The 26,022-nt window shown below is 49.3% G+C and overlaps 1 protein-coding gene across 3 annotated transcripts in view; it reads left to right on the top strand.

Annotated features, from left to right (window-relative positions):
• The window catches only part of dner (delta/notch-like EGF repeat containing), a 282,574-nt gene extending 266,919 nt beyond the window's left edge, over nucleotides 1-15,655 (top strand). For all 3 annotated transcript variants that reach the window (XM_059651234.1, XM_059651233.1, XM_059651235.1), the window contains 3 exons: nucleotides 6,666-6,797; nucleotides 8,270-8,516; nucleotides 12,226-15,655. In XM_059651234.1, coding sequence (XP_059507217.1) covers nucleotides 6,666-6,797; nucleotides 8,270-8,516; nucleotides 12,226-12,337 — 491 coding nt within the window. In that variant the 3' untranslated portion in view covers nucleotides 12,338-15,655. The remainder of the gene's footprint in view (nucleotides 1-6,665; nucleotides 6,798-8,269; nucleotides 8,517-12,225) is intronic.
• Nucleotides 15,656-26,022: the final 10,367 nt, after the last annotated feature.

Below are 26,022 nucleotides of genomic sequence, written 5' to 3'. Positions count from 1 at the left end.
GCTGCCAAAATCAAACAGCCAGGCTCTGTGAGATGCAGGAGAAATGAGAAGTATTAAAAGAAAGTTAGAGGAGAGGACGGATAATGAAGAATGGAAAATGAGAGAGAGAAATAGTTTTTTTAGAAAGTTAGAAATAATTTTTTTTGCCTTGAGAGTTGTAGAGGAAAGCAGCTGGTAAGCTGAAAGGCTTGTTGCAGTTTATTGATGTGAAGGTGACAGTGAAGGTGATTTGTGTCAGATACATGTCAGACATGCTGTGTGTGACATGAGCATATTTGCAGCATCAGAACTTTAGCCTGGAACCCTGGAAGAGTGAATTGTTCTCCTGTTTTAGAACCTGTTTGATCATTTATTTCTGTAGCTCATAATGACTGTTAACAGTCAGGTCACCTGCTTCACCCATTTACCTTCCAACACCTGACAGTGAAAAGGACCTGAGATAGTAGGAACTGCACATGCTGCAGAATCTGAGATAACAAGGTGCAGAGCTGGATGAACACAGCAGGTCAAGCAGCATCATGCTGTCTGCTCCTATGATGCTGCTTGGCCTGCTGTGTTCATCCAGCTGTACACCTTGTTATATATCAATGAAAATGACCCGCTTGGTGCGTTTGCATCATTGTGTTCAAATAGGATTCACTCACACACGTGATAATGATAAATCAAAATCGCACTGCAGCCTCACAGCGCCAGGGACCCGGGTTCGATTCCATCCTCAGGCGACTGTCTGTGCGGAGTTTGCACATTGTTCTAGTGTCTGAGATAACAAAGTGTGGAGCTGGATGAACACAGCAGGCCAAGCAGCATCTCAGGAGCCCAAAAGCTGACATCAGATGAAGTGTCCAGGCCCGAAACGTCAGCTTTTGTGCTCCTGAGATACTGCTTGGCCTATTGTGTTAATCCAGCTCCACACTTTGTTATCTTGGATTCTCCAGCATCTGCAGTTCCCATTATCTCCCCATGTCTGCGTGGGTTTCCTCCGGGTGCTCCGGTTTCCTCTCACAGTCCAAAGATGTGCCGGCTAGGTGGATTGGCCCTGCCAAATTGCCTGTAGTGTTCAGAGGTGTGTGGGTTATAGGGGGGATGGGTCTGGGTGGGATGCTTCAAGGGGCAGTGTAGACTTGTTGGGCCAAAGGGCCTGTTTCCACACTGTTGGCAATCAAATCTTAAAAAAAAATCAAACGAGAGTAAGCATTGGTGAAGTTATCATATTACTGGGCACAGAAACACAGGCTGACAGTGCAAATGAAAACCAAAAGAACAGCGGATGCTGTAATCAGGAACAAAAACAGAAATTGCTGGAAAAGCTCAGCAGGTCTGGCAGCATCTGTGAAGGAGAAAACACACACACACACATATACACAAACCTCTACACCTACCTGCGGGGCTGAGCCAAAGTTCAATAGAGCAGCAAATTGGAAGCAGTCCTGCAACTAGAATCTCAGGGAGGAACCTTCCACTCCTGCAGGCTCACTGCTTGACTGTTTAACCTTCAGGAAAGACGAAGCTCTCTCACATTTATAACGAGCCAATCCCTGTAACTGTGTTAACTGACGGAGGAATGAGAGAGTATGTAATGGGGGCGGGGTCAGATCAGTAATACTGACAAAGTAAGAGGAATCTAAAAGATTGTGTGCAGCCAGGAAGCTCAGTTGGTGGCTCAGTGGTTCGCTCTGCCACCTCACAGCACCAGAGACCAGGGTTCGATCACACCCTCTGGCGGCTGTCTGTGTGGAGTTTGCACATTCTCCCCTTGTCTGTGCGGATTTGCTCCGGTTTCTTCCCACAGTCCAAAGATGTGCAGGTTAGAGCAGATTGGCCATGCTAAATTGTCCCGTAGTGCCCAGGGATGTGCAGGTTAGGGTGGATTGGCCATGCTAAATTGTCCCATAGTGCCCAGGGATGTGCGGGTTAGGGTGGATTAGCCATGCTAAATTGTCCCATAGTGCCCAGGGATGTGCGGGTTAGGGTTGATTAGCCATGCTAAATTGTCCCATAGTGCCCAGGGATGTGCAGGTTAGGGTGGATTGGCCATGCTAAATTGTCCCATAGTGCCCAGGGATGTGCGGGTTAGGGTGGATTGGCCATGCTAAATTGTCCCATAGTGCCCAGGGATGTGCAGGTTAGGGTTGATTGGCCATGCTAAATTGTCCCATAGTGCCCAGGGATGTGCAGGTTAGGGTGAATTGGCCATGCTAAATTGTCCCATAGTGCCCAGGGATGTGCAGGTTGGGGTGGATTGGCCATGCTAAATTGCCCCGTAGTGCCCAGGGATGTGCGGGTTAGGGTTGATTGGCCATGCTAAATTGTCCCATAGTGCCCAGGGATGTGCGGGTTAGGGTGGATTGGCCATGCTAAATTGTCCCATAGTGCCCAGGGATGTGCGGGTTAGGGTGAATTGGCCGTGCTAAATTGTCCCATAGTGCCCAGGGATGTGCGGGTTAGGGTGAATTGGCCATGCTAAATTGTCCCATAGTGCCCAGGGATGTGCAGGTTGGGGTGGATTGGCCATGGGAAATTGCCCAGAGTGTCGTGGAGTGTGCAGGTGGGTCAGCTACATGAAATGAAAGGTTACAGGGATCGTTTAACTCTGGGTGGGATGTTCTTTGGTGGATTGGAGTGAAATTGATGGGCTGAATGGCCTGCTCTGCCTTTAGGATTGCATGATTCCATCTGATTTTTAACTCAATGGACAAAAGATCAGTGAGGTTCCATAAACCACGTGTGGTCCTCCTATTCACGTTTCCGCAATGCGATGTGTCCAGGTGATTTTGGCTGCCAAGTGAAGTAACAGGAAGTCCATATTATTCAGACGCATTCATTGTACCGAGGCCAAAAATCTGGCTTAAATTACTAAAAGGTTCCTGGACAATGGGAGCAAGAAGGCCTAAGAGACTGTTACAAAAATTGGATCAGTTTCCATCCAGAGTCCTGTAGGTTTACAATTCAATCGGAATCAGCTCAGCCAGAGCAAATTACCAGGGTATTTCAAGTCAAATTATGTCAAGCAGAAAAACAGATTTCTGTGGTATCTTCTCCTCATTTTAGAAACATGTCATTCGAAACCAATCCTCTGGCAACAAATTGAACTAATCTCCCCAAACAAGTTATTCACTGTTCCCCAAATACTGCCTGTGCACATCCTTTTAAGAGGATTTAAGATTAAACACCCTTTTTAAGCTCAAGAATGCCAATAGAGCTGTTTTATAAGCTTTTTTTTCCTCTAACTTACTAACATAACCAGCAAACAGCTGTGATGAACGAAGCATATTGACAAAAAAAAATTGTTACAGAGGTAGTAGGAGACTACTACTGGAGAATCTGAGATAACAAGATGTGGAGCTGGATGAACACAGCGGGCCAAGCAGCATCAGAGGAGCAGGAAAGCTGACGTTTCAGTTTCAGAAGGAGGGTCTAGGCCCGAAACATCAGCTTTCCTGCTCCTCTGATGCTGCTTGGCCTGCTGTGTTCATCCAGCTCCACACTGTGTTATGACAAAAAAAATGTTGACTTTAAAAAGTGATCCAAATTTCTGCTCCAGTCCTATTGGTTGATGGCAAATTTTACAAAGAAGTGCAAAGTATTTTGAAATAACTCCACAAAGCCAGTATCCCGTCACCAAGTCACGCTTTATTCACACGTGTACGGTACACTCTGACCAGCTAGCTCAGAGACAGTCCCCAGATTGAGGGGAATTCCTGGGACTCCTGTTTGTATCTGTCAGCCAGGACTCCCCGATTGGCCCAGGTTAACAACCCCAATCAGGGAATTCATACGCAATGAGATCCCTCTGACGAACCTCGTTCCCACAGGATTTATTTATAGTCCAAAAGTAGGACATTTGGTTCTTCATCCCTCTCTGTTCGATCATCTCAATGTGAGCTCTCACGTAATCTGTTTTAATGGGCACATGGTGGTGATGAAGTGGGTGGAGGCAAGGTGGCACTGGAGAATGGCAATGGACAGAGCTATTGTGGCAGTGCCATGGCTAGGCCTGGGTACCTGATGGCAGAAATGATGACACTCTGACTGTGGCAGGGTGCAGCGGCTCTGGGGCACTGAGTGCGCGCAGACTGAGGGGTGTTCTTTGTGCACTCTGTTGTTCTGGGGGCAAGGACTCATGGGTGGAGCCAGAGGAGTGATCCCGACAATTCCCTTTAGTCGTATCTTTTATTTCTGTTTCTGTTTTCAATCCTGTGTTTTGTTCTAGGATAGCGCTGGAGAACAGCGACATTTGTACACTTTTTTTTCTCTGTACTCCTGTATTCCTGTACTCGCGGTGACAGTAAAATCAAAATCTAGTCTTTAGCGAATGTTGGTAGATCAATGCATTTAAACAGAAAACAACATCTGAAAAACAGCCCAGTTTTCAGCACAATTATTTGCTGATTGGGCCCATGGTGACTATGTTTGGGTCCTTTAAATCCGTCGCCAGCTGTTACATAGCTTTAATCCATTGAACTGCAAGTTCCCTTGTATGTAGCACCACCCTGACTTGGGAAAATATTGCAGTTCCTTCACAGATCCTATACTGTTGCTGGGTTAAAAAAAAGATAGAATGTAGGTGTCACTGGCTGGGGCAGCATTTATTCCCCCTCCCTCATTGCACCCTGAGAAGGTGGGGTTGAGCTGCCTTCTTGAACTACTGTGGTCCATCTGCTGTGGGTTGACCCACAGTGCCCTTAAGGAAGTAATTTTGACAGTGAAGGAACAGCGATATATTGCCACGTCAGGATGGTGGGTGACTTGGAGGGGAATTTGGATGTGGTGGTGCTCCCATGTATCTGCTGCCCTTGTCCTTCTAGATGGAAGTGGTCATGGGTTTGGAAGGTGCTGCCTGAGGATCTTTGGTGAATTTCTGCAGTGCATCTTGTAGATAGTACTCACTGCTGCTACTGAGCATCGGTGGTGGAGGGAGTAGGATGCTTGTGGATGTGGTGCCAATCAAGCGGCTGCTTTGTCCTGGATGGTGTCAAGTTTCTTGAGTGTTGTTGGGGCTGCACTCATCCAGGCAAGTGGGGAGTATTCCATCACACTCCAGACTTGTGCCTTGTAGATGGTGGGACAGGCTCTGGGGAGTCAGGTTCACCTAGAACTGCTTCCTAACATCAATGACCTAAACCACCGGAAGGACCTGAAAGTGACCAGCAGCTTCTCAGAAATATCTGGTAACAATAACTGAGCAAAAAATGTTGAAGTTGCCACTGACACTCATATCCCCTGAACATATTTTATGAATAGTGCCAGGCAGGTTCAGGGGTGAGGGTTATGTTGGTCTTAATCAATTAACTGGCATTTTTGTGAGAAGGTCTGGGTGAGATTGCTGTGATTATTTTATTGTTTGTTTTACTTTGCACATTCACGCACTAGCAGCAGCTATTATCACATTGTACGCAGTTAGTTTCCACCTGAACCCTTTTCAGATTTTTCGTGTATTTTCGAAGAGTTTAATAGATACAGTGGATGAAAGGAGATTTGGAAAACAATGATTTTATTGCAACGAGATGTAACTTATTGGCTTTGTTCTAGTTAGGGGCGTGGTTATGTAACCTCACTGGCTGTGCCTTGTCTTGAAGTCACACCATCACAGAAATGTTGCAGAACAAGAGGAGGCCCTTTGGCCCATCATATGTGTACCGGCTCATTAAAGGAGCCCCATTACGTAGTATCAATCTTCTGATTCTTCCCCATGCCCTCGCACGTTACTTTTATGTGTCTGTTTTTTTTCATGTCCTTGCAGTGAAAGTATAAATTGTTGGAGGACTTATTCATCAGGAAGCCCCTTCCGGACACATTACAATCCCAAACAAGGAAAAGGGGAGAATATAAGGGATTTCAGATCAGGATCACATCTGATAGCAGATCCCCTCTCTCCTTCAGAGGCTGAGCAACCTACTGTACCATTTTCTATCAGCTCCCAGCTCTCTCTTTCTGATCCAACATGCATTGTATTTCTGATCAGTTACATAGGGCCGACCAGCTGCTGAGACAATCAGTTCGTCCCTGATTGACCATCCCACCGCCAGCAGAAAGATCAAACCATTGCAGGTTCTAGCATGGGCTGACATTCTGCTCCTCCCAGTATCCACACTGGAAACAAGTTCAAAAATTATTACTCCGCCCCACCCCCCGCAACCTCTCAAGGAAGCTCTGTCCAAAAGTAGGACCACACCCACAATCTGTAAGGTTGTGTAGTACCTGGCATTGGGAAGAGAACGGGGCTTTTGCCTTTCAGAGCATAGGCAATTGACTGAGGGGAAATGATTGCAACATGTACAATGATGAGGGGCATAAATACAAAGGAACTTTTCCCCTGGTTGAGGGATCAATGACAAGGGGATATAGGTTTAAGGAAAGCGACAGGAGAGTTTAGAAGGGGATGTGAGGAAAGCCATTTTGACCCATAACATGGTGGGAATGTGAAACTCAGTGCCTGTGAGGGTGTGAGAAACAGGAACATTGGAGGAGTATTCAGATACGCAGATGAGAGGCCAGTGCAGGCAGAGTTATGGGCCACATGCTGGGAAATAGGATTAGATTAGTTACATGGTTGTTTTTAACTAGCTCAGAGACAACGGGGTGAAAGGTCTGTTTCTGTGCTGTCGATCTCGATGAATCTAATCCGGTAAGTTTGACCACGGCTGTTGGCATTTCTGTTTGCACAGGTGAAAGATGTGAAGCTGACATAAATGAGTGTGACAGCGATCCCTGCCATCACGGAGGGACTTGTGTGAATCAAGCAAATGGCTACACCTGTCACTGCCCTGAAGGCTGGATGGGAATTCACTGTGATGTCCGTAAGTGTGTCAGTCTTCTTATCGACCTGCTACTTCTTCGGTCCTGCTCAGAAATTGTGGTGGCAGAATTCTCTTTTGCTTGAGGGCTCATTCATCCCAAAGGTCTTTAACCATGCACAAGGTCACTGACTCTTAGCATGCTTCATTGTTAGATTGATTAAAAACATCCACAGGAACTGTGCACACCTCCCGTTTGAATACTGCCTTTTCTTCCCCAGTGGAAACAATCATTGGTTCTAGAAATAATTATGCTTGTATATCAATAATTCTGATTATCTTTGCACCCTTCCTCCCTCTCCTTGGAGGGATCTGTCCTCTTGTGATATCCCCCAGTGAATCACAAACTGCAAGCCACATTGATTTTCATCTCAATGCAGTAAGAAATTTGACCAAAGTGGATATTAAGCTGTCAATTAAAAGCAGAAAAGGGGCCTTGACCAATTGGGCCTATGGGCTGAGGAGTGGCAGATGGGGTTTAATTTGGATAAATGCAAGGTGTGACATTTTAGTGAAACATTAAGGATTTGTGCAGTTAATGGTAGCACCCTGGGCAGTGTTGCAGAACAGAAAGACCCAGGAGTTCAGGTACACAGTTCTTTGAGATTCACATCACAGGTAGACAGGGTGGTTCAGAAGGCATTTAACATCTTCATCATTCAGATCACTGATTAGAGGAGTTGGGATGTCATGTTGGGGTTGTAGAGGATGTTGGCGAGGCCACTCCTGGAGTACTGTGTGCAGTTCCAGTCACCCTGCTATAGGAATGATCTTTTTAAATTGGAGAGGGTTCAGAAAAAAAATTACCAAGATGCTGCTAGGAATGGAGCGTTGGAGTTATAAAAAATAGGCTGGGACTTCTTTCACTGGAACGTGGGAGGTTGAGCCTTATAGATTTTTATAAAACCATGAGGGGGCACACAGAAGGTAAATAGCAAAGGTCTTTTTCCAAGGGAGGGAGACGGATCAAAGCTAGAGGGCATATTTCTAAGGTGAGAGGAGAAGTAAAGAGAAGGGACTGGAGCAGAAACTTGATCACACTGAGAATTGTGTGTGGAATGAACTGCCAGAGGAAATCGTAGATTCAGGCACAGTTTCAACATGTAAAAAACATTTGGACAGGTACATGAATAGGAAAGGTTTAGAGAGATATGGGACAAACGCAGGCAGGTGGGACTAATTTAGTTTGGTAAACTTGGTCAGCATGGATTAGTTGGACCAAAGGGTCTGTTTCTGTGCTGCATTACTCTATAAACGTCATAATATCCTCTTAATTCATACTCACCTAAGTTTGATAAATCTATTTCCGAGCAACGATGATTCATTTTGCTGTGCTACACAGATTGCAAAATTCAAATCATTGGGTGAATGGAAGGTTTTAATGTCAATATCAGCGATCAGGAATAGACAGGATAACTGCAGTCTTGCTTCCAACAATGTACATAATTTACAAATGTAAACAATTTTTTGTATAGATCTGGAGTGGAAATCTGATCGGATGGCTGAGAGTCTAAACAATATGCCCCGCCACTCCCTGTACATTATCATCGGAGCACTCTGCGTGGCCTTTGTGCTGATGCTGATCATTTTGATAGTGGGGATCTGTCGCATTAGCCGCATTGAATACCAGGGCTCCTCCAGGCCATCTTATGAGGAATTCTACAACTGCAGGAGCATCGACAGTGAATTCAGCAGCGCAATTGCTTCAATCCGGCATGCCAGGTATGGGTGTGTGGTGTTACTCAGCGTCACGTTCACCGAAAAATTAACATCCAAAGCAACCACACTTAGAAACAGAAAACAGAAGTTTTACGACACATCGGGAAGCCGTTGCCAATTGTCAGAAAAATCCAGCTGCTTCACAAATATCCTTTCGGTACGGAATCTGCTCTCCTCACCCGGCCAGGCCTACGCTTGACTAGACTCACAGCAATGTCATTGACTCCTAACGCTGCCCCAGGAAATTAGGGATGGTCCAGCCAGTGACACCCTTATCCCGTGAATGAAGACAAAAAGCAATTGGCCCTTTGGGCCCATGCTGGCTGGAAGAGAATGATCCCAATGCATTGAGAGTTGATGCAGCTGGAACTCTTTGCATCAGTGGGTCTACATTCCCAGCATCATCTGGATAAAAAAATTATCTGCTCCACTGCTCTCCTTCCAGCCTTCTACCAGTTACTTTGGATTTGTCCCCACTGGTTATTGGCCTGTCCGTTTTCAGGGAAAATAGTCCATAAGGCTATAAGACATAGGAGTGGAAGTAAGGCCATTCGGCCCATTGAGTCCACCCTGCCATTTAAATCATGGCTGATGGGCATTTCAACTCCACTTCCCTGCACTCTCCCCATAGCCCTTGATTCCTTGTGAGATCAAGAATTTGTCGATCTCTGCCTTGAAGGCATCTAACGTCCCGGCCTCCACTGCACTCCGTGGCAATGAATTCCACAGGTCCACCACTCTCTGGCTGAAGAAATGTCTCCTCATTTCCGTTTTAAATTGACCCCCTCTAATTATAAGACTATGCCCATGGGTCCTAGTCTCCCCACCTAATGGAAACAACTTCCTAGCGTCCACCCTTTCTAAGCCATATGTTATCTTGTAAGTTTCTATTAGATCTCCCTTCAACCTTCTAAACTCTAATGAATGCAATCCCAGGATCCATAGCTGTTCATCGTATGTTAAACCTACCATTCCAGGGATCATCCGTGTCCCTTCCTTTCCTCACTTCGTACACCCCAATTACATTCCCCTGTCAGTCTCTTCTATTCCAAAGGCACCAAGCCAGGCTACCAATCCCAGCTCAGAACGAAAACTCTGCAATTTATTCTATCATCAGAGGTCACTGTCACTAACCAGCTGTTGCCCTTTGAACTCAGCAGCTTGCTAGATCACTTCAGAGGGCGGGTCAGAGTTAACCCCATTGGTATGTGACTGGAGTCACATGGAGATCAGACCAGGTAACGACAGCAGATTTCTCCCCTAAAGGACATTAATGAAGCCAGATGGGTGATAGTTTCTTCATCATCCTGACTGAGAGTAGCTTCACGATCCAGGAATGGAATGTAAACCCTGCCATTGCCAGAGTGGGATTCAATCCTTCACCCTGAAAGCATTCACCTGGATCTCAGGTGTAACGCACCCAGTGACCTTGTCACCGTGCATTCCTCATAAGGCAGTTGGTGTAGTTTAAATGGATTTCGACAAGGTCCCTCGTGGGAGACTGACAAAGAAAGTAAAAGCATGCACGATACAGGGTAGCTTGAGAAGATGGATCGAAAACTGGCTGAGTGCCAGGAGACAGAGGGGGGTGGTGGTAGATGGCTTTATGTGAGACTGGAGCCACAATGGTGCACCACAGGGCTGGTTCCCTTATAGTTCACAACGGATATAAACAGATGATGGCGTTCAGTTAGCTCAGCTGGCTGGGCACCTGGTTTACAAAACAGAATGACACCAACAGTGTGGGTTCAATACCTACACAAGCTGGGGTTATCATGAAGGGGTCACCTTTCTCAGCCTGAGCCCCTCACCCAAGGCACGGTGACCCTCAGCCATGTCTAATGAGAGAGCAGCCCCATGGTCTGGTTGGAAACAATATAGATGAGAAGGTGGGGTGATAGTAAGCAGGTTTGTGGATAACACAGAGATTTCCCAGGTGGCTGACAATGAGCAAGAAGGCGTTAGGATATGGGACAATTTACACAGATTAGTCAGATGGGCTCATCAGTGACTGATAGAGATTAACGCCAAAAATAATGAAAATAGTTGGAAGAATAACAAGACAAGGGAGTACCCAATGAATGACAGGACACTCAGAAGCTCAGAGGAACAGTGGGATCTTGGAATGCTTATCCTGAAGCTGGCAGGATTGGTTCGTAATGTAGTCAAGAAGGTAGTTCCGACACTGACCTTTATCAGTTGTGGCATTCATCACGAGAGCAGGAAGGTTTCATTGGAGCTATACAGGACTCTATAAAAACCAGAAGAACTGCAGATGCTGTAAATCAGGAACAAACACAGAGGTTGTTGGAAAAGCTCAGCAGGTCTGGCAGCATCTGCAGAGAGAAATCAGAGTTAATGTTTCAGGTCCAGTGACCCTTCCTCAGAAATTTGTTCTGAGGTCAGCTCAGAATCAACCATATTACTGTGGGTCTGGAGTCACATGTAGGTCAGGTAAAGACAGCAGTTTCCTTCCCTAAAGGACATTAGTGAACCAGATGGGGTTTTCCTGACAATCAACAATGGATTCACAGTCATCATTAGACTCTTAACTCCAGATGTTTTATTGAATGGAAATTCCACCATCTGCCATGGCGGGATTTGAACCCAGGTCCCCAGAACATTATCTGGGTCTCTGGATTAACAGTCCAGCAATGATACCACCTGGCCATCACCACCCCTGTTAACAAGACCATGAGGGATATAGACACTGTGAATGGAAAGCAGCTATTGACCCTTGGTTGAAGGGTCATTAACAAAAGAGGCATATTTATAAGTTGAAAGGCAGAAGGTTTAGAAGGGATTTGAGGGAAAGTATTTTCACACAGAGGGTGATTGGGGTTGGAATGAACTGCCTGGGATGGGAGTTGAGGCAGGAAACCTCACAACTGTTCAAAAATACTGGGATGAGCACCTGTAGTGTCATTACATTCATGGCTATGGGCTCAGGGCTGGAACATGGGGCTAGTGTAGATGGGTCGGCACGGACTAAATGGGCCAAAGGGTCTCTTTTGTATTGTATAACTCTGTGACGTCTCCCTGTACCATCCTTAGCTTGGTCACCTGCTCCACATAATGCAGCAATCGGAATATACTGCAGGACTCCAGCTGCCTCGTAACTATTCTGTTTTATATAGTCTAGCATAACGTTCCTTCTCTTCTACTCCATGTCTCAGTCAATAACAGAAAGTATCTAATTAATCTCAGAGTTCTGGGGCCATGTAGTGAAGGGCATCCTATACCTCTCAGCACCTATTGTATATTTCTGTGGCTCATCTTCCTCCCAGCTGCATTCTCTCGCACTTTCTCAACATTAAACTGCATTTGCTACTTTCCTGCCTATCTGCCTAAACCATTTGCATCTTTCTTCAGTCCTCACTATCTGCCACACAATAAATCCATTAGACTGTTCTAAACAGCCGCAATGCTACCGATCTTAATATAACCATCCCAGGCAGTTCATTCTCATTGTGAAGGCTCTAAGGTTTATCTTCAACACAAGCAAAATCAGAAATTGCTGGAAAAGCTCAGCAGGTCTGACAGCATCTGTGGAGAGAAAGCAGAGATAATGTTTCGGGTCGAGTGACCCTTCCTCAGAAATGGGTTTGTCCTCCTCTGTCTCAAAGGCACAGCTTCCCATTCTCACTTGACCTTGTCATGGGATGTATCATAATGCTGCTTCTCACTAATTGTCTTCATTAATCTTGTTTAGGTTTGGCAAGAAGGCCAGGCCAGTAATGTATGACGCGACCCCTGTGGCTTACGAAGATTACAGCCCCGACGATAAACCGTTGGTCACTCTCATCAAAACAAAGGATTTGTAAAGCACATCTTTTATAGGTGTGAGAAAGAAAAATGAAAGAACAAACACACCCACGCTAAATATTTTTAAGACAATGTATTGCTCAAAGATCTGAAAGATTTGCTTTCTGAATTAGATTGTCATTCTCCAATAGCTAATCATATAAACCGTTCTACAAATTAAAATTGTTTGTGTTTCTGAATTACCTGGTATGTTAATGAAATATATTTTCAATGTTGCTATTGACCTTAAAAGTATTTATCTTTTGTTGTAAATAATTTGCAGAAAATGTGAGAGTTCTGAGTTATAGAATCTGGGTGTCAGTATATTTATGTTTTCCTGTCCGTGTGAAATTAAATGCACCATAGCTTGGAGGAATTGAGATTTATCTTTGATCGCTAAATTTCTTTAACTGATTTTATTGAGAAAATGGGTGGCACAGAAACTTACAACTCTGTGCCTCTATCTCTGGTTCTCGGGCACAAATTGTGCCCAAAATACTGGGACTTATTTCTGTTCTGTGTGAAAACTGAAGTGGTCCAAAAAAATACAAGAACAGCCTGCAATTTGTTAAAAGGATGGTGGTCTCATTTGGAAAAACTGGAAGAAAAGCCAATTGGGGGAAAAAAAATGTGCTGCAGCTTTGAGCTGTTCCTCCCTGCATCAAATAGAAATTACACTGGACCCAGCTGTTGATTCACATTGAATGTCAAATATTGGGGACATGGTCTTAATCCCATTCAACCAGGTCCCAGTTGGGAACAATGCCTTCAACTTAACTACATAATCAACATCTTCTCCAAAGCCAGAAGTCACATGATACCAACTTGTAGTCCAACAGGTTTATTTGAAATCACAAGCTTTCGGAGCACTGCTCCTTCATCAGGTGAAGCTTGTGTTTTCAAACAAACCTGTTGGATTGTAACCATGTGCTATGTGATTTCTGACCCTGTCCTCCCTCGTCCAACACCGACACCTCCACATCATCTTCTCCCAAGTTATTCTCGAAAAGGAAATAACAAAAGAAAGAATACTTAAAATTCGGACTGATCATTTGAAACTGTTTTTTTAAAAGGAGTCCTGATGCTGAAACTCAATGATCAAAATCAACTGGATTGTGTCTTGCTCAATACTTAAGCGGAAATTTCTTTAATTTCTACAGGCTATGGTATGTTACGGCGAATTTACCTAAAGAGAGAGCCTCATCATTAGTTCCTTTTTTTGAAAAATCAGTTGTGAATATTCGTTATCATTAGATATTTAATTTACTTGGAAATTTTCAATCAAATCTTCCAAATGTTAGACCCTTAAAGGAGGAATTAGCAGATGCAAGTTAGTGACACTGATAATGAAATAAGTGCCCAGAGGCTGATGTCCCATCACCAAGTCCCCCCTTTAGTTACTCTTGCACAGTACACTGGCTGTGATCAACCAGCTCAGAGTCAGTCCCCTGAACTGAGGGGATTCTAAACTGCTTATTTCCACCAGCACCCATGTTGTGTGTTTGCACATGTCAGACACTGTTAAAAAAAGCATTAGGTGTATAAAGAACTTTATTGATAACCCTCCACCTAGAAAAATATCCGTGTGGCCAAATACCCAGTAGCAAGCAAGGCTGCTCTGGGGACAATGCCTGTGTGAACGAAAAGGTGAAGGGGAGGGTACAGATCAAATCAAAACAGAATTAGAAGGGGACCTCATGTTCGTATTGGTCAGCCAGGGCTTTCCCTATTGGCCCAGGTTAACAACCCCAATCAAGGATCTTGTAGTCAATGAGATCCACCAGGTTCCAATCACAACAGATTATGTTGAAGTAGCAAAGTGAAATAGTGATACTCTGACTTAATGGATATAATACAACTGTATCATTTCGGCTCCCATCCAGTAGCAAAATATTGGGCCGCTTGTGATACAGTGGTAACATTCCTGTCTCTGAATCAGGAGGCCTGGGTTAAAGTCCCACCTGCTTTGCTGATGTGTCATGACATAGCTGAATGGGTTGTTTGGGAAAAAATCTCCGATCCTCAATGTCTGTTCGCAGCTACTTTCCCTGCACATAAAACAACATCTAGTTGTTGAAGAAGAATATTGCTCCAAAAAGAAGCATGTAACAGACTAGAATAAGGGAAAGGATACTATAAATGATCAGTAACAAAAATAGAGATTGCTGGAAAAGCTCAGCAGGTTCGGTAGCGCCTGTGGAGAAGAAAACAGAGTCAACATCTCTGATTTCATATAATCCCTACAGTGTGGGGGCAGGCCATTCAGTCCACACAGACTCCCACTCAGACCCATCCCCCTTTAACCCTGCATTTCCCACAGCTAATCCACACATCGCAGGACACTAGGGGTAATTAATCATGGCCAATCCGTCTAACCTGCACATCTTTGGACTGTGGGAGGAAGCCCACACAGGTAGCTGCCTGAGGGTGGAAATGAACCTGGGTCGCTATGAGCAGCAGTGCTAACCACTGTACCACCCCAAGATGCTGCCCGACCTACTGAGCTTTTCCAGCAGTCTCTATTTTTGTTTCTGATTTACAGCATCTGCAGTTCTTTCGGGGTTTTTTTCTAACTGGTCACCTAACCAACAAAACCAGAAACGAACCTACTGCAAAACCTTTACCTTCTTACTGCTGGGAAGATATATTTGTTTCAAAGTAAACCCGGATGATGTGTTCCATACATTGTTTACATTAATTTGATCTAATCCTGCAAATCAGAATTTTTAAAAAAAACAGAGCACAAGACATTTCAATAACCTGATGTCTCATTTCCACATTTTCCTCTTGTGTTACCAATCAGGTAAATTGTCATCAGAATGATATACCTCTTTAAAGTTAGTGGAAATCACTTATGACTAATTTTTTAAAAAAACACAGACAAGAATGTTGAGAGACTCACTCTTTGGATAGCTAGTTTTTAGTAATCAATATTGTAATAAAACTTAAAGATAAAACGTCTATAAAATGTGATACAGTTATGCATTCTTAATCAAGCTGCAATGACATTTAAAGAGTGACATTGTACCTTTCAAGCAAAAATATTCTGTTGTGTGCAAGTTGAACATTTTAACATTCGCTCCTGTTTTTCCTTGCTTGGAATATGATCGTGCAATATCTTTGTGCTTTATTTTGTCTATTTCGCTCTTCTGTAACCGGTATTATTTTTGTGCAAGTATTCAATCAACGTATTGAAATGTAAACTATGTCTTCAATATCAAAGTTCTCGGAGGTCAGCAGACCCTGTTTGTGACAGAAGTGACCATTCAACTTGCTGCATTTCATACGCGTGTTGAAGCTGTATGTTCAAAGAAACAATAAAACTCTTAAAGAAATTATCTATCGCATTAGCAATGCAAAGATTTTTGATGGTCTCAGTTCATTGCGTTTTTAATTAATTGGGTTGAATGATAAATCTTGCACTCTTCCGTCTTCAAATACTATTCAGCTGAGGGCATGTACTGAACATTACAGTCACACACAGTTCCAGAGTTTACATTCTTCAATGTTAATAGGCCCTGGAACATGAGGACTGTATTCTCCAATGTGTCTGTGGATGAAAGCCCCACTGAAAACACAGTCAGAATAGACTTTGCACATTCTCCCCATGCCTGTGTGGGTTTCCTCCAGGTGCTCCAGTTTTCTCCCACAGTCCAAATATGTGCAGGTTAGGGTGGGTTGGCCGTGCTAAATTACCCATAGTGTTCAGGGATGTGCAGACTAGGGAGGATTAGAACACGGTTACGGGGGTAGGTTGTGGGGTGGGCCTGGCTGAGATGCTCTTGGGAGGGTCGGTGTGGATTTGATGGGCATGGTGGCTTCTGTTCGCACTGTAAGGATTCTATGAGCATTTATCATTAGATATTACTTCTTACAGTATTGTTTTTGGAATTAGTCCCATATTAGCCTTTCTGATGGTGACAAGGATGGTGAATAAAATCATTCTAGTTGATCCTGTCACAGTTGCCGCACCCCCCCCAACAGGGACAACAGTCTGGAGGAGCGGTCAGTGCCACAGGAAGAAGGTCAGTGTCCTTCCCCACTCCACCATCTTCTCTCCAATGCCTCCTACTCCGTTTCTCTCGTCTCCTATACCCACGTCCCACCAAGACTCATGCTCTAACACTCTCACTGTTAGCTCCAACATCTTCCCCCACTCACCGTTACCCAGCCCAACCACTAACATCACGAATACAACAGAGCCTCTGTGCTGCCTGCTCTCTCACTGAGTACAGCCCTCTGCCTGCACCCACACTGCCATCCACTGTAATCCCGGCCTCTTTCTCATTTCATGAAGAAAACACACTACAAGAATGTAGAAAGATTCATGAGGGCTGCCTGGCATTCAGCTCCTCAACCCTTGTGGATTGTAGAGAAGGATCTGTGTCAATGCCAGTGTCCGTGGAGCGAGTGGAGTGGGTGGACAGTGTCTGTGGAGCGAGGGGAGCGGGTGGACAGTGTCTATGTAGCGAGGGGAGCGGGTGGACAGTGTCTATGGAACGTGGGGAGCAGGTGGGCAGTGTCTATGAAGCGTGGGGAGCGGGTGGACAGTGTCTATAGAGCGTGGGGAGCGGGTGGACAGTGACTATGGAGCGAGGGGAGCGGGTGGACAGTGCCTATGGAGCGTGGGGAGTGGGTGGCTAGTGTCCATGGAGTGAGGTGAGCGGATGGACAGTGTCCATGGAGCATGGAGACCCGGTGGCCAGTGTCCATGGAGTGTGGGCAACGGGTGGACAGTGTCTATGGAGCGTGGGGAGCAGGTGGGCAGTGTCTATGGAGCGTGGGGAGCGGGTGGACAGTGTCTATAGAGCATGGGGAGCGGGTGGGCAGAGTCTATGGAGCATGGGGAGTGGGTGGACAGTGTCTATGGAGAGTGAAAAGCAGGTGGACAGTGTCCATGGAGCGTGGGGAGTGGGTGGACAGTGTCCATGGAGCGTGGGGAGTGGGTGGACAGTGTCCATGGAGCATGGGGAGCAGGTGGACAGTGTCTATGGAGTGAGGGAAGGGGACGGACAGTGTCTATGGAGCATGGGAAGCGGGTGGACAGTGTCTATGGAGCGTGGGGAGTGGGTGGCCAGTGTCTATGGAGTGTGGAGAGTGGGTGGACAGTGTCTATGGAGCGAGGGGAGTGGGTGGACAGTGTCTATGGAGTGTGGGGAGTGGGTGGCCAGTGTCTATGGAGCATGGGGAGCGGGTGGACAGTGTCTATGGAGCATGAGGAGCAGGTGGACAGTGTCTATGGAGCGTGGGGAGTGGGTGGCCAGTGTCTATGGAGCGTGGGGAGTGGGTGGACAGTGTCTATGGAGCGTGGGGAGTGGGTGGCCAGTGGGTGGACAGTGTCTATGGAGCGTGGGGAGTGGGTGGCCAGTGTCTATGGAGTGTGGGGAGTGGGTGGACAGTGTCTATGGAGCATGGGGAGCGGGTGGACAGTGTCTGTGGAACGTGGGGAGCGTATATACAGTGTCTATGGAGCGAGATGAGCGGGTGGACAGTGTCTATGGAGCGTGGGGAGTGGGTGGCCAGTGTCTATGGAGCGTGGGGAGTGGGTGGACAGTGTCTATGGAGCGAGGGGAGCGGGTAGACAGTGTCTATGGAGTGTGGGGAATGGGTGGACAGTGTCTACAGGGCGTGGGGAGTGGGTGGACAGTGTCTATGGAGCGAGGTGAGCGGATGGACATTGTCTATGGAGCGTGAGGAGCGGGTGGACAGTGTCTATGGAGCGTGGGGAGTGGGTGGACAGTGTCTATGGAGTGAGGGGAGCGGATGGACAGTGTCTATGGAGCGTGGGGAGTGGGTGGACAGTGTCTATGGAGCGAGGGGAGCGGGTGGACAGTGTCCATGGAGCATGGGGAGCGGGTGGGCAGTGTCTATGGAGTGTGGGGAACTGGTGGACTGTGTCTACAGAGCGTGGGGAGTGGGTGGACATTGTCTATGGAGCGAGGTGAGCGGATGGACAGTGTCTATGGAGCATGAGGAGCAGATGGACAGTGTCTATGGAGCGTTGGGAGTGGGTGGCCAGTGTCTATGGAGTGAGGGGAGCGGGTGGACAGTGTCTATGGAGCATGGGGAGTGGGTGGCCAGTGTCTATGGAGTGAGGGGAGCGGGTGGACAGTGTCTGTGGAGCGAGGGGAGCGGGTGGACAGTGTCTATGGAGCATGGGGAGTGGGTGGACAGTGTCTGTGGAGTGAGATGAGCGGATGGACAGTGTCCATGGAGCGTGGGGAGTAGGTGGCCAGTGTCTATGGAGCGTGGGGAGCGGGTGGACAGTGTCTATAGAGCATGGGGAGCGGGTGGGCAGAGTCTATGGAGCATGGGGAGTGGGTGGACAGTGTCTATGGAGTGAGGGGAGTGGGTGGACAGTGTCTATGGAGCATGGGGAGCGGGTGGACAGTGTCTATGGAGCATGAGGAGCAGGTGGACAGTGTCTATGGAGCATGGGGAGCGGGTGGACAGTGTCTATGGAGCGTGGGGAGTGGGTGGACAGTGTCTATGGAGCGAGGGGAGCGGGTGGACAGTGTCCATGGAGCATGGGGAGCGGGTGGGCAGTGTCTATGGAGTGTGGGGAACTGGTGGACTGTGTCTACAGAGCGTGGGGAGTGGGTGGACATTGTCTATGGAGCGAGGTGAGCGGATGGACAGTGTCTATGGAGCATGAGGAGCAGATGGACAGTGTCTATGGAGCGTTGGGAGTGGGTGGCCAGTGTCTATGGAGTGAGGGGAGCGGGTGGACAGTGTCTATGGAGCATGGGGAGTGGGTGGCCAGTGTCTATGGAGTGAGGGGAGCGGGTGGACAGTGTCTGTGGAGCGAGGGGAGCGGGTGGACAGTGTCTATGGAGCATGGGGAGTGGGTGGACAGTGTCTGTGGAGTGAGATGAGCGGATGGACAGTGTCCATGGAGCGTGGGGAGTAGGTGGCCAGTGTCTATGGAGCGTGGGGAGCGGGTGGACAGTGTCTATAGAGCATGGGGAGCGGGTGGGCAGAGTCTATGGAGCATGGGGAGTGGGTGGACAGTGTCTATGGAGTGAGGGGAGTGGGTGGACAGTGTCTATGGAGCATGGGGAGCGGGTGGACAGTGTCTATGGAGCATGAGGAGCAGGTGGACAGTGTCTATGGAGCGTGGGGAGTGGGTGGCCAGTGTCTATGGAGCGTGGGGAGTGGGTGGCCAGTGTCTATGGAGCGTGGGGAGTGGGTGAACAGTGTCTATGGAGCGTGGGGAGTGGGTGGCCAGTGGGTGGACAGTGTCTATGGAGCGTGGGGAGTGGGTGGCCAGTGTCTATGGAGTGTGGGGAGTGGGTGGACAGTGTCTATGGAGCATGGGGAGCGGGTGGACAGTGTCTGTGGAACGTGGGGAGCGTATATACAGTGTCTATGGAGCGAGATGAGCGGGTGGACAGTGTCTATGGAGCGTGGGGAGTGGGTGGCCAGTGTCTATGGAGCGTGGGGAGTGGGTGGACAGTGTCTATGGAGCGAGGGGAGCGGGTAGACAGTGTCTATGGAGTGTGGGGAATGGGTGGACAGTGTCTACAGGGCGTGGGGAGTGGGTGGACAGTGTCTATGGAGCGAGGTGAGCGGATGGACATTGTCTATGGAGCGTGAGGAGCGGGTGGACAGTGTCTATGGAGCGTGGGGAGTGGGTGGACAGTGTCTATGGAGTGAGGGGAGCGGATGGACAGTGTCTATGGAGCGTGGGGAGTGGGTGGACAGTGTCTATGGAGCGAGGGGAGCGGGTGGACAGTGTCCATGGAGCATGGGGAGCGGGTGGGCAGTGTCTATGGAGTGTGGGGAACTGGTGGACAGTGTCTACAGAGCGTGGGGAGTGGGTGGACATTGTCTATGGAGCGAGGTGAGCGGATGGACAGTGTCTATGGAGCATGAGGAGCAGATGGACAGTGTCTATGGAGCGTTGGGAGTGGGTGGCCAGTGTCTATGGAGTGAGGGGAGCGGGTGGACAGTGTCTATGGAGCATGGGGAGTGGGTGGCCAGTGTCTATGGAGTGAGGGGAGCGGGTGGACAGTGTCTGTGGAGCGAGGGGAGCGGGTGGACAGTGTCTATGGAGCATGGGGAGTGGGTGGACAGTGTCTGTGGAGTGAGATGAGCGGATGGACAGTGTCCATGGAGCGTGGGGAGTAGGTGGCCAGTGTCTATGGAGTGTGGGAAGTGGGTGGACAGTGTCTATGGAGCATGGGGAGCGGGTGGACAGTGTCTATGGAGCGTGGGGAGTGGGTGGCCAGTGTCTATGGAGCGAGGGGAGTGGGTGGACAGTGTCTATGGAGTGTGGGGAGTGGGTGGCCAGTGTCTATGGAGCGTGGGGAGTGGGTGGCCAGTGTCTATGGAGCGTGGGGAGTGGGTGGACAGTGTCTATGGAGCGAAGGGAGTGGGTGGACAGTGGGTGGACAGTGTCTATGGAGCGTGGGGAGTGGGTGGCCAGTGTCTATGGAGTGTGGGGTGTGGGTGGACAGTGTCTATGGAGCGTGGGGAGTGGGTGGCCAGTGTCTATGGAGTGTGGGGAGTGTGTGGACAGTGTCTATGGAGCATGGGGAGCGGGTGGACAGTGTCTGTGGAACGTGGGGAGCGTATATACAGTGTCTATGGAGCGAGATGAGCGGGTGGACAGTGTCTATGGAGCATGGGGAGTGGGTGGACAGTGTCTATGGAGCATGGAGAGTGGGTGGACAGTGTCTATGGAGCGAGGGGAGTGGGTGGCCAGTGTCTATGGAGCGTGGGGAGTGGGTGGACAGTGTCTATGGAGCGAGGGGAACGGGTAGACAGTGTCTATGGAGTGTGGGGAACGGGTGGACAGTGTCTACAGAGCGTGGGGAGTGGGTGGACAGTGTCCATGGAGCATGGGGAGCGGGTGGACATTGTCTATGGAGTGTGGGGAATGGGTGGATAGTGTCTACAGAGCGTGGGGAGTGGGTGGACATTGTCTATGGAGCGAGGTGAGCGGATGGACAGTGTCTATGGAGCATGAGGAACGGATGGACAGCATCTATGGAGTGTTGGGAGTGGGTGGCCAGTGTCTATGGAGTGAGGGGAGCGGGTGGACAGTGTCTATGGAGCGTGGGGAGTGGGTGGACAGTGTCTATGGAGCGAGGGGAGCGGGTGGACAGTGTCTATGGAGTGTGAGGAGCGGGTGGACAGTGTCTATGGAGCGTGGGGAGTGGGTGGCCAGTGTCTATGGAGCGAGGTGAGCGGATGGACAGTGTCTATGGAGCATGAGGAGCGGATGGACAGCGTCTATGGAGCGTTGGGAGTGGGTGGCCAGTGTCTATGGAGTGAGGGGAGCGGGTGGACAGTGTCTATGGAGCGTGGGGAGTGGGTGGACAGTGTCTATGGAGCGAGGGGAGCGGGTGGACAGTGTCTATGGAGTGTGAGGAGCGGGTGGACAGTGTCTATGGAGCGTGGGGAGTGGGTGGCCAGTGTCTATGGAGTGAGGGGAGCGGGTGGACAGTGTCTGTGAAGCGAGGGGAGCGGGTGGACATTGTCCATGGAGCGTGGGGAGTAGGTGGCCAGTGTCTATGGAGTGTGGGGAGTGGGTGGACAGTGTCTATGGTGCATGGGGAGTGGGTGGACAGTGTCTATGGAGCGTGGGGAGTGGGTGGCCAGTGTCTATGGAGTGTGGGGTGTGGGTGGACAGTGTCTATGGAGCGTGGGGAGTGGGTGGCCAGTGTCTATGGAGTGTGGGGAGTGGGTGGACAGTGCCTATGGAGCATGGGGAGCGGGTGGACAGTGTCTGTGGAACGTGGGGAGCGTATATACAGTGTCTATGGAGCGAGATGAGCGGGTGGACAGTGTCTATGGAGCATGGGGAGTGGGTGGACAGTGTCTATGGAGCATGGAGAGTGGGTGGACAGTGTCTATGGAGCGAGGGGAGTGGGTGGCCAGTGTCTATGGAGCGTGGGGAGTGGGTGGACAGTGTCTATGGAGCGAGGGGAGCGGGTAGACAGTGTCTATGGAGTGTGGGGAACGGGTGGACAGTGTCTACAGAGAGTGGGGAGTGGGTGGACAGTGTCCATGGAGTGAGGGGAGCGGGTGGACAGTGTCCATGGAGCATGGGGAGCGGGTGGACATTGTCTATGGAGTGTGGGGAACAGGTGGACAGTGTCTACAGAGCGTGGGGAGTGGGTGGACATTGTCTATGGAGCGAGGGGAGCGGATGGACAGTGTCTATGGAGCATGAGGAGCGGATGGACAGCGTCTATGGAGCGTTGGGAGTGGGTGGCCAGTGTCTATGGAGTGAGGGGAGCGGGTAGACAGTGTCTATGGAGCATGGGGAGCGGGTGTACAGTGTCTATGGAGCGTGGGGAGTGGGTGGCCAGTGTCTATGGAGCGTGGGGAGTGGGTGGACAGTGTCTATGGAGCGTGTGGAGCGGGTGGACATTGTCTATGGAACGTGGGGAGCATATAGACAGTGTCTATGGAGCGTGGGGAGTGGGTGGACAGTGTCTATGGAGCGAGTGGAGCAGGTGGACAGTGTCTATGGAGCGAGGTGAGCGGATGGACAGTTTCTATGGAGCATGGGGAGCGGGTGGACAGTGTCTATGGAGCATGGGGAGCGGGTGGACAGTGTCTATGGAGCGTGGGGAGCGGGTGGACTGTGTCCGTGGAGTGAAGTGAGGGGATGGAGAGTGTCCATGGAGCGTGGGGATCCCGTTGTCAGTGTCCATGGAGCGTGGGGATCCCGTGGACAATGTCTATGGAGCGTGGGTAGAGGGTGGACAGTGTCCGTGGAGTGAGGTGAGCAGATGGACAGTGTCCATGGAGCATTGAGAGTGGGTGGACAGAGGCTATGGTGCGAGTGGATCAGGTGGACAGTGTCCATGGAGCGAGGGGAGCGGGTGGACAGTGTCTATGGAGCGAGGGGTGCGGGTGGACAGTGTCTATGGAGCGAGGTGAGCGGGTGGACAGTGCCCATGGAGTGTAGGGAGCGGGTGGACAGTGTCTATGGAGCGAGGGGAGCGGATGGACCGTTTCTATGGAGCGTGGGGAGCGGGTGGACATTATCCGTGCAGCGTGGGGCGTGGGTGGCCGGTGCCCATGGAGGGTGGGGAGCGGGTGGACAGTGTCTATGGAGCATGGGGAGCGGGTGGACAGTGCCCTTGGAGTGTGGGGAGCGGGTGGACAGTGTCTATGGAGCGAGGGGTGCGGGTCGGCAGTGTCTATGGAGCGTGGGGAGCGGGTGCGCAGTGTCTAAGGAGAATGCCCTGAGATGTCGGTGCCCAGTGTCCAACATGGAGATGGTTTGGAGCAAGCAGTGAGCTGCTATCACCAATTACCCATTGGACAGTGAGATCCAGGTGCAGGAGGCCATTCAGGCCATTGTGCCTGGTCCACTATTCCTAAGATCTGGGATACTCTGATAATCCTTCACTTCGCTTTCCTATGAAATCCTCAGTTCCCTTACTGATTAACAGTCAGTCTAACTCCACCATGAATATACTCACTGACCCAGCCTCAATAGCCCCTGGTAGGAAAGCATTCCACAGACTGTTTGAGACAAGAAATTCCTCCACATCTCTGTCTTTAATGTGCTGCCTCTCACTCTGAGATTATACTCTCTGGTTCTAGACTCTCCAACAAGGGAAAGCAGACTTTCAACAGCCTCTACCCTCTAAATCTTGTATGTTTCAATGAGGTCCCCACTCATGTTTCTGTATTCCAATGAGTACAGGCCCAGCCTACTCAACCTCTCCCCAATAGACAGTGCCCCCCCCCCATTCTGGTCTCAGTCTGGTGAACCTTCGCTGGACTGTGCCCGCGCTAGCGCAGGCAGTCCCTGGGTTGTGAATGGGTTCGATTCTTGAGTCTGATGGTAAATCGGAACACCACACAGGGAGGTGGAAATCAGCCATTCTTAAGTACAGCAAAAGTTCACACGTTAAAATTACACCACCGCCTGTGATCATGTTCATACGTCAGAAGCTTGTAAATTGGGAACGCCCCATATATCTGCCCTTAGACACTAAACTGTTCACTGTATTCCAGCTGTGATTTGACTGAAGCCTCCTATAGTTTTAGCAAAACCTCCCTATGATTACACGCCACTCCCTTTGAAACAAACATTCTGTTTTCCTTCCCCATTACCTGCTGAACTTGGATACTAGCTTTTTGTGGATCATGCACAAGGACTCCCAATCCCTCTGTTCTGTAGCTTCCCGCAGTCTTTCGCCATTTAAATAATATCCAGCTCCTCCAGTCTTCCTGCCAAACTGCAGATGACAACACATCATATTCTGTCCGCCAAGCTTTTGCTCACTCACTCAACCTGTCCATATCTCTCTGCAGGATCTGTGGCAGCACCAGGCTGTCTGGTTTCTATCGTGTGTGCCAGGGTTGGTGGGGCCGGTGGGGAGTGTGGAGCGGATCAGGGATTCACAGAGAAAACAGTCCCTACAAAAGGCAGATAAGGGTGGGAAAGGAAATATCTCACTAGTGGTGGGATTGCATTGTAGGTGTCGGAAGCGTCGGAGAATGATGCCTTGGATCTGGAAGTTGCCGGTGTGATACGTGAGGACAAGGGGCATTCTGTCTTTATTTTTATTGCTGGGAGGGGATGTGAGGACAGAGGTGTGGGAAACGCAAGAGATGCAGTCGAGAGGAAGGCATGCTGCTCTTCTTGAAATAAGTGGGCATCTGGGATGTTCGGGACACACCATCTTGAGAGCAGACGCAGTGGAGGTGAAGGAACTGGGAGTAGGGGATCGCATTCTTGCAGGAAGGTGGGTGAGAGGAGGTGTAGTCTAGGTAACTGTGAGAGTCGGTGGGCTTGAAATAGATATCGGTTTCGAGGCAGTCACCAGAGATGGAAACAGAGAAGTCCAGGAAGGACAGAGAGGTGTCAGAGGTGGTCCAGGTGAACTTAAGGTTGTGATGGAAGGTGTTGGTGAAGTGGAAGAACTGTTCAAGCTCCTCATGGGAGCACGAGGCAGCGCTGATACAGTCATCAATGTAACAGAGGAAGGGGTGGGGGATGTTGCCAGTCTAGCAGTGGAAGAGGGATTGTTCCATGTATCCTATGAAGAGGCAGGCATAGCCTGGACCCACAGATGTGCAGGTGAACCTCCGTCTGATGTGGTTCCTTGGCTGGGAGTGAGGGGGCAGTGTAGAGGCGGGTGTAGCACTTCCTGCAGTTGCAGGGAAAGGTACTGGCATCATTCCCTGCACCTTCCCCTCCTCACATCCATCCAAAGCACCAAACAAACCTTCCACATCAGACAGAGGGTCACCTGCACATCCATCAGGTCTATTGCATCCGCTGTTCCCCATGTGGCCTCCTCTACATCGGTGAGTCCAAGCCTCGACTTGGAGACATTTTGTAGAGTATCTACAGTCTGTACACAACAAACAACACCTCCCAGTCGCGAACCAGTTCAACTCCCCCTCCCACTCCCTGCGCAACATGTCCATCCCTGGGCCTCCTCCAGTGTCACAATGACGCCCCCAGAAACTGGAGAAGCAGCACCTCATCTTCTGCCTACAGGGACCCCACAGCCCAATTGTCTCAAAGCAGACTTTACCAGCTTTAAAATCTTCCCATCCCCAGCCTCATCCTGTGACCAACCCTCCCTCTCATCCCCACCTCCTTGACCTGACACAGCCTGTCCATCTTCTCTCCCACCTATCTGCTTCTCCCACCCCACTGACCAATCCCCACCACTCCCTACCTGTACTCACCTGTCACCTTCCCACCTACCTTCCCCAGCCC

The sequence above is a fragment of the Stegostoma tigrinum genome, chromosome 14 (genome assembly GCF_030684315.1).
Source record: "Stegostoma tigrinum isolate sSteTig4 chromosome 14, sSteTig4.hap1, whole genome shotgun sequence".
Classification (NCBI taxonomy): Eukaryota; Metazoa; Chordata; class Chondrichthyes; order Orectolobiformes; family Stegostomatidae; genus Stegostoma; species Stegostoma tigrinum.
The sequence above is the reverse complement of the archived record's forward strand: the minus strand, read 5'-3'. Positions and strand labels throughout refer to the sequence as shown.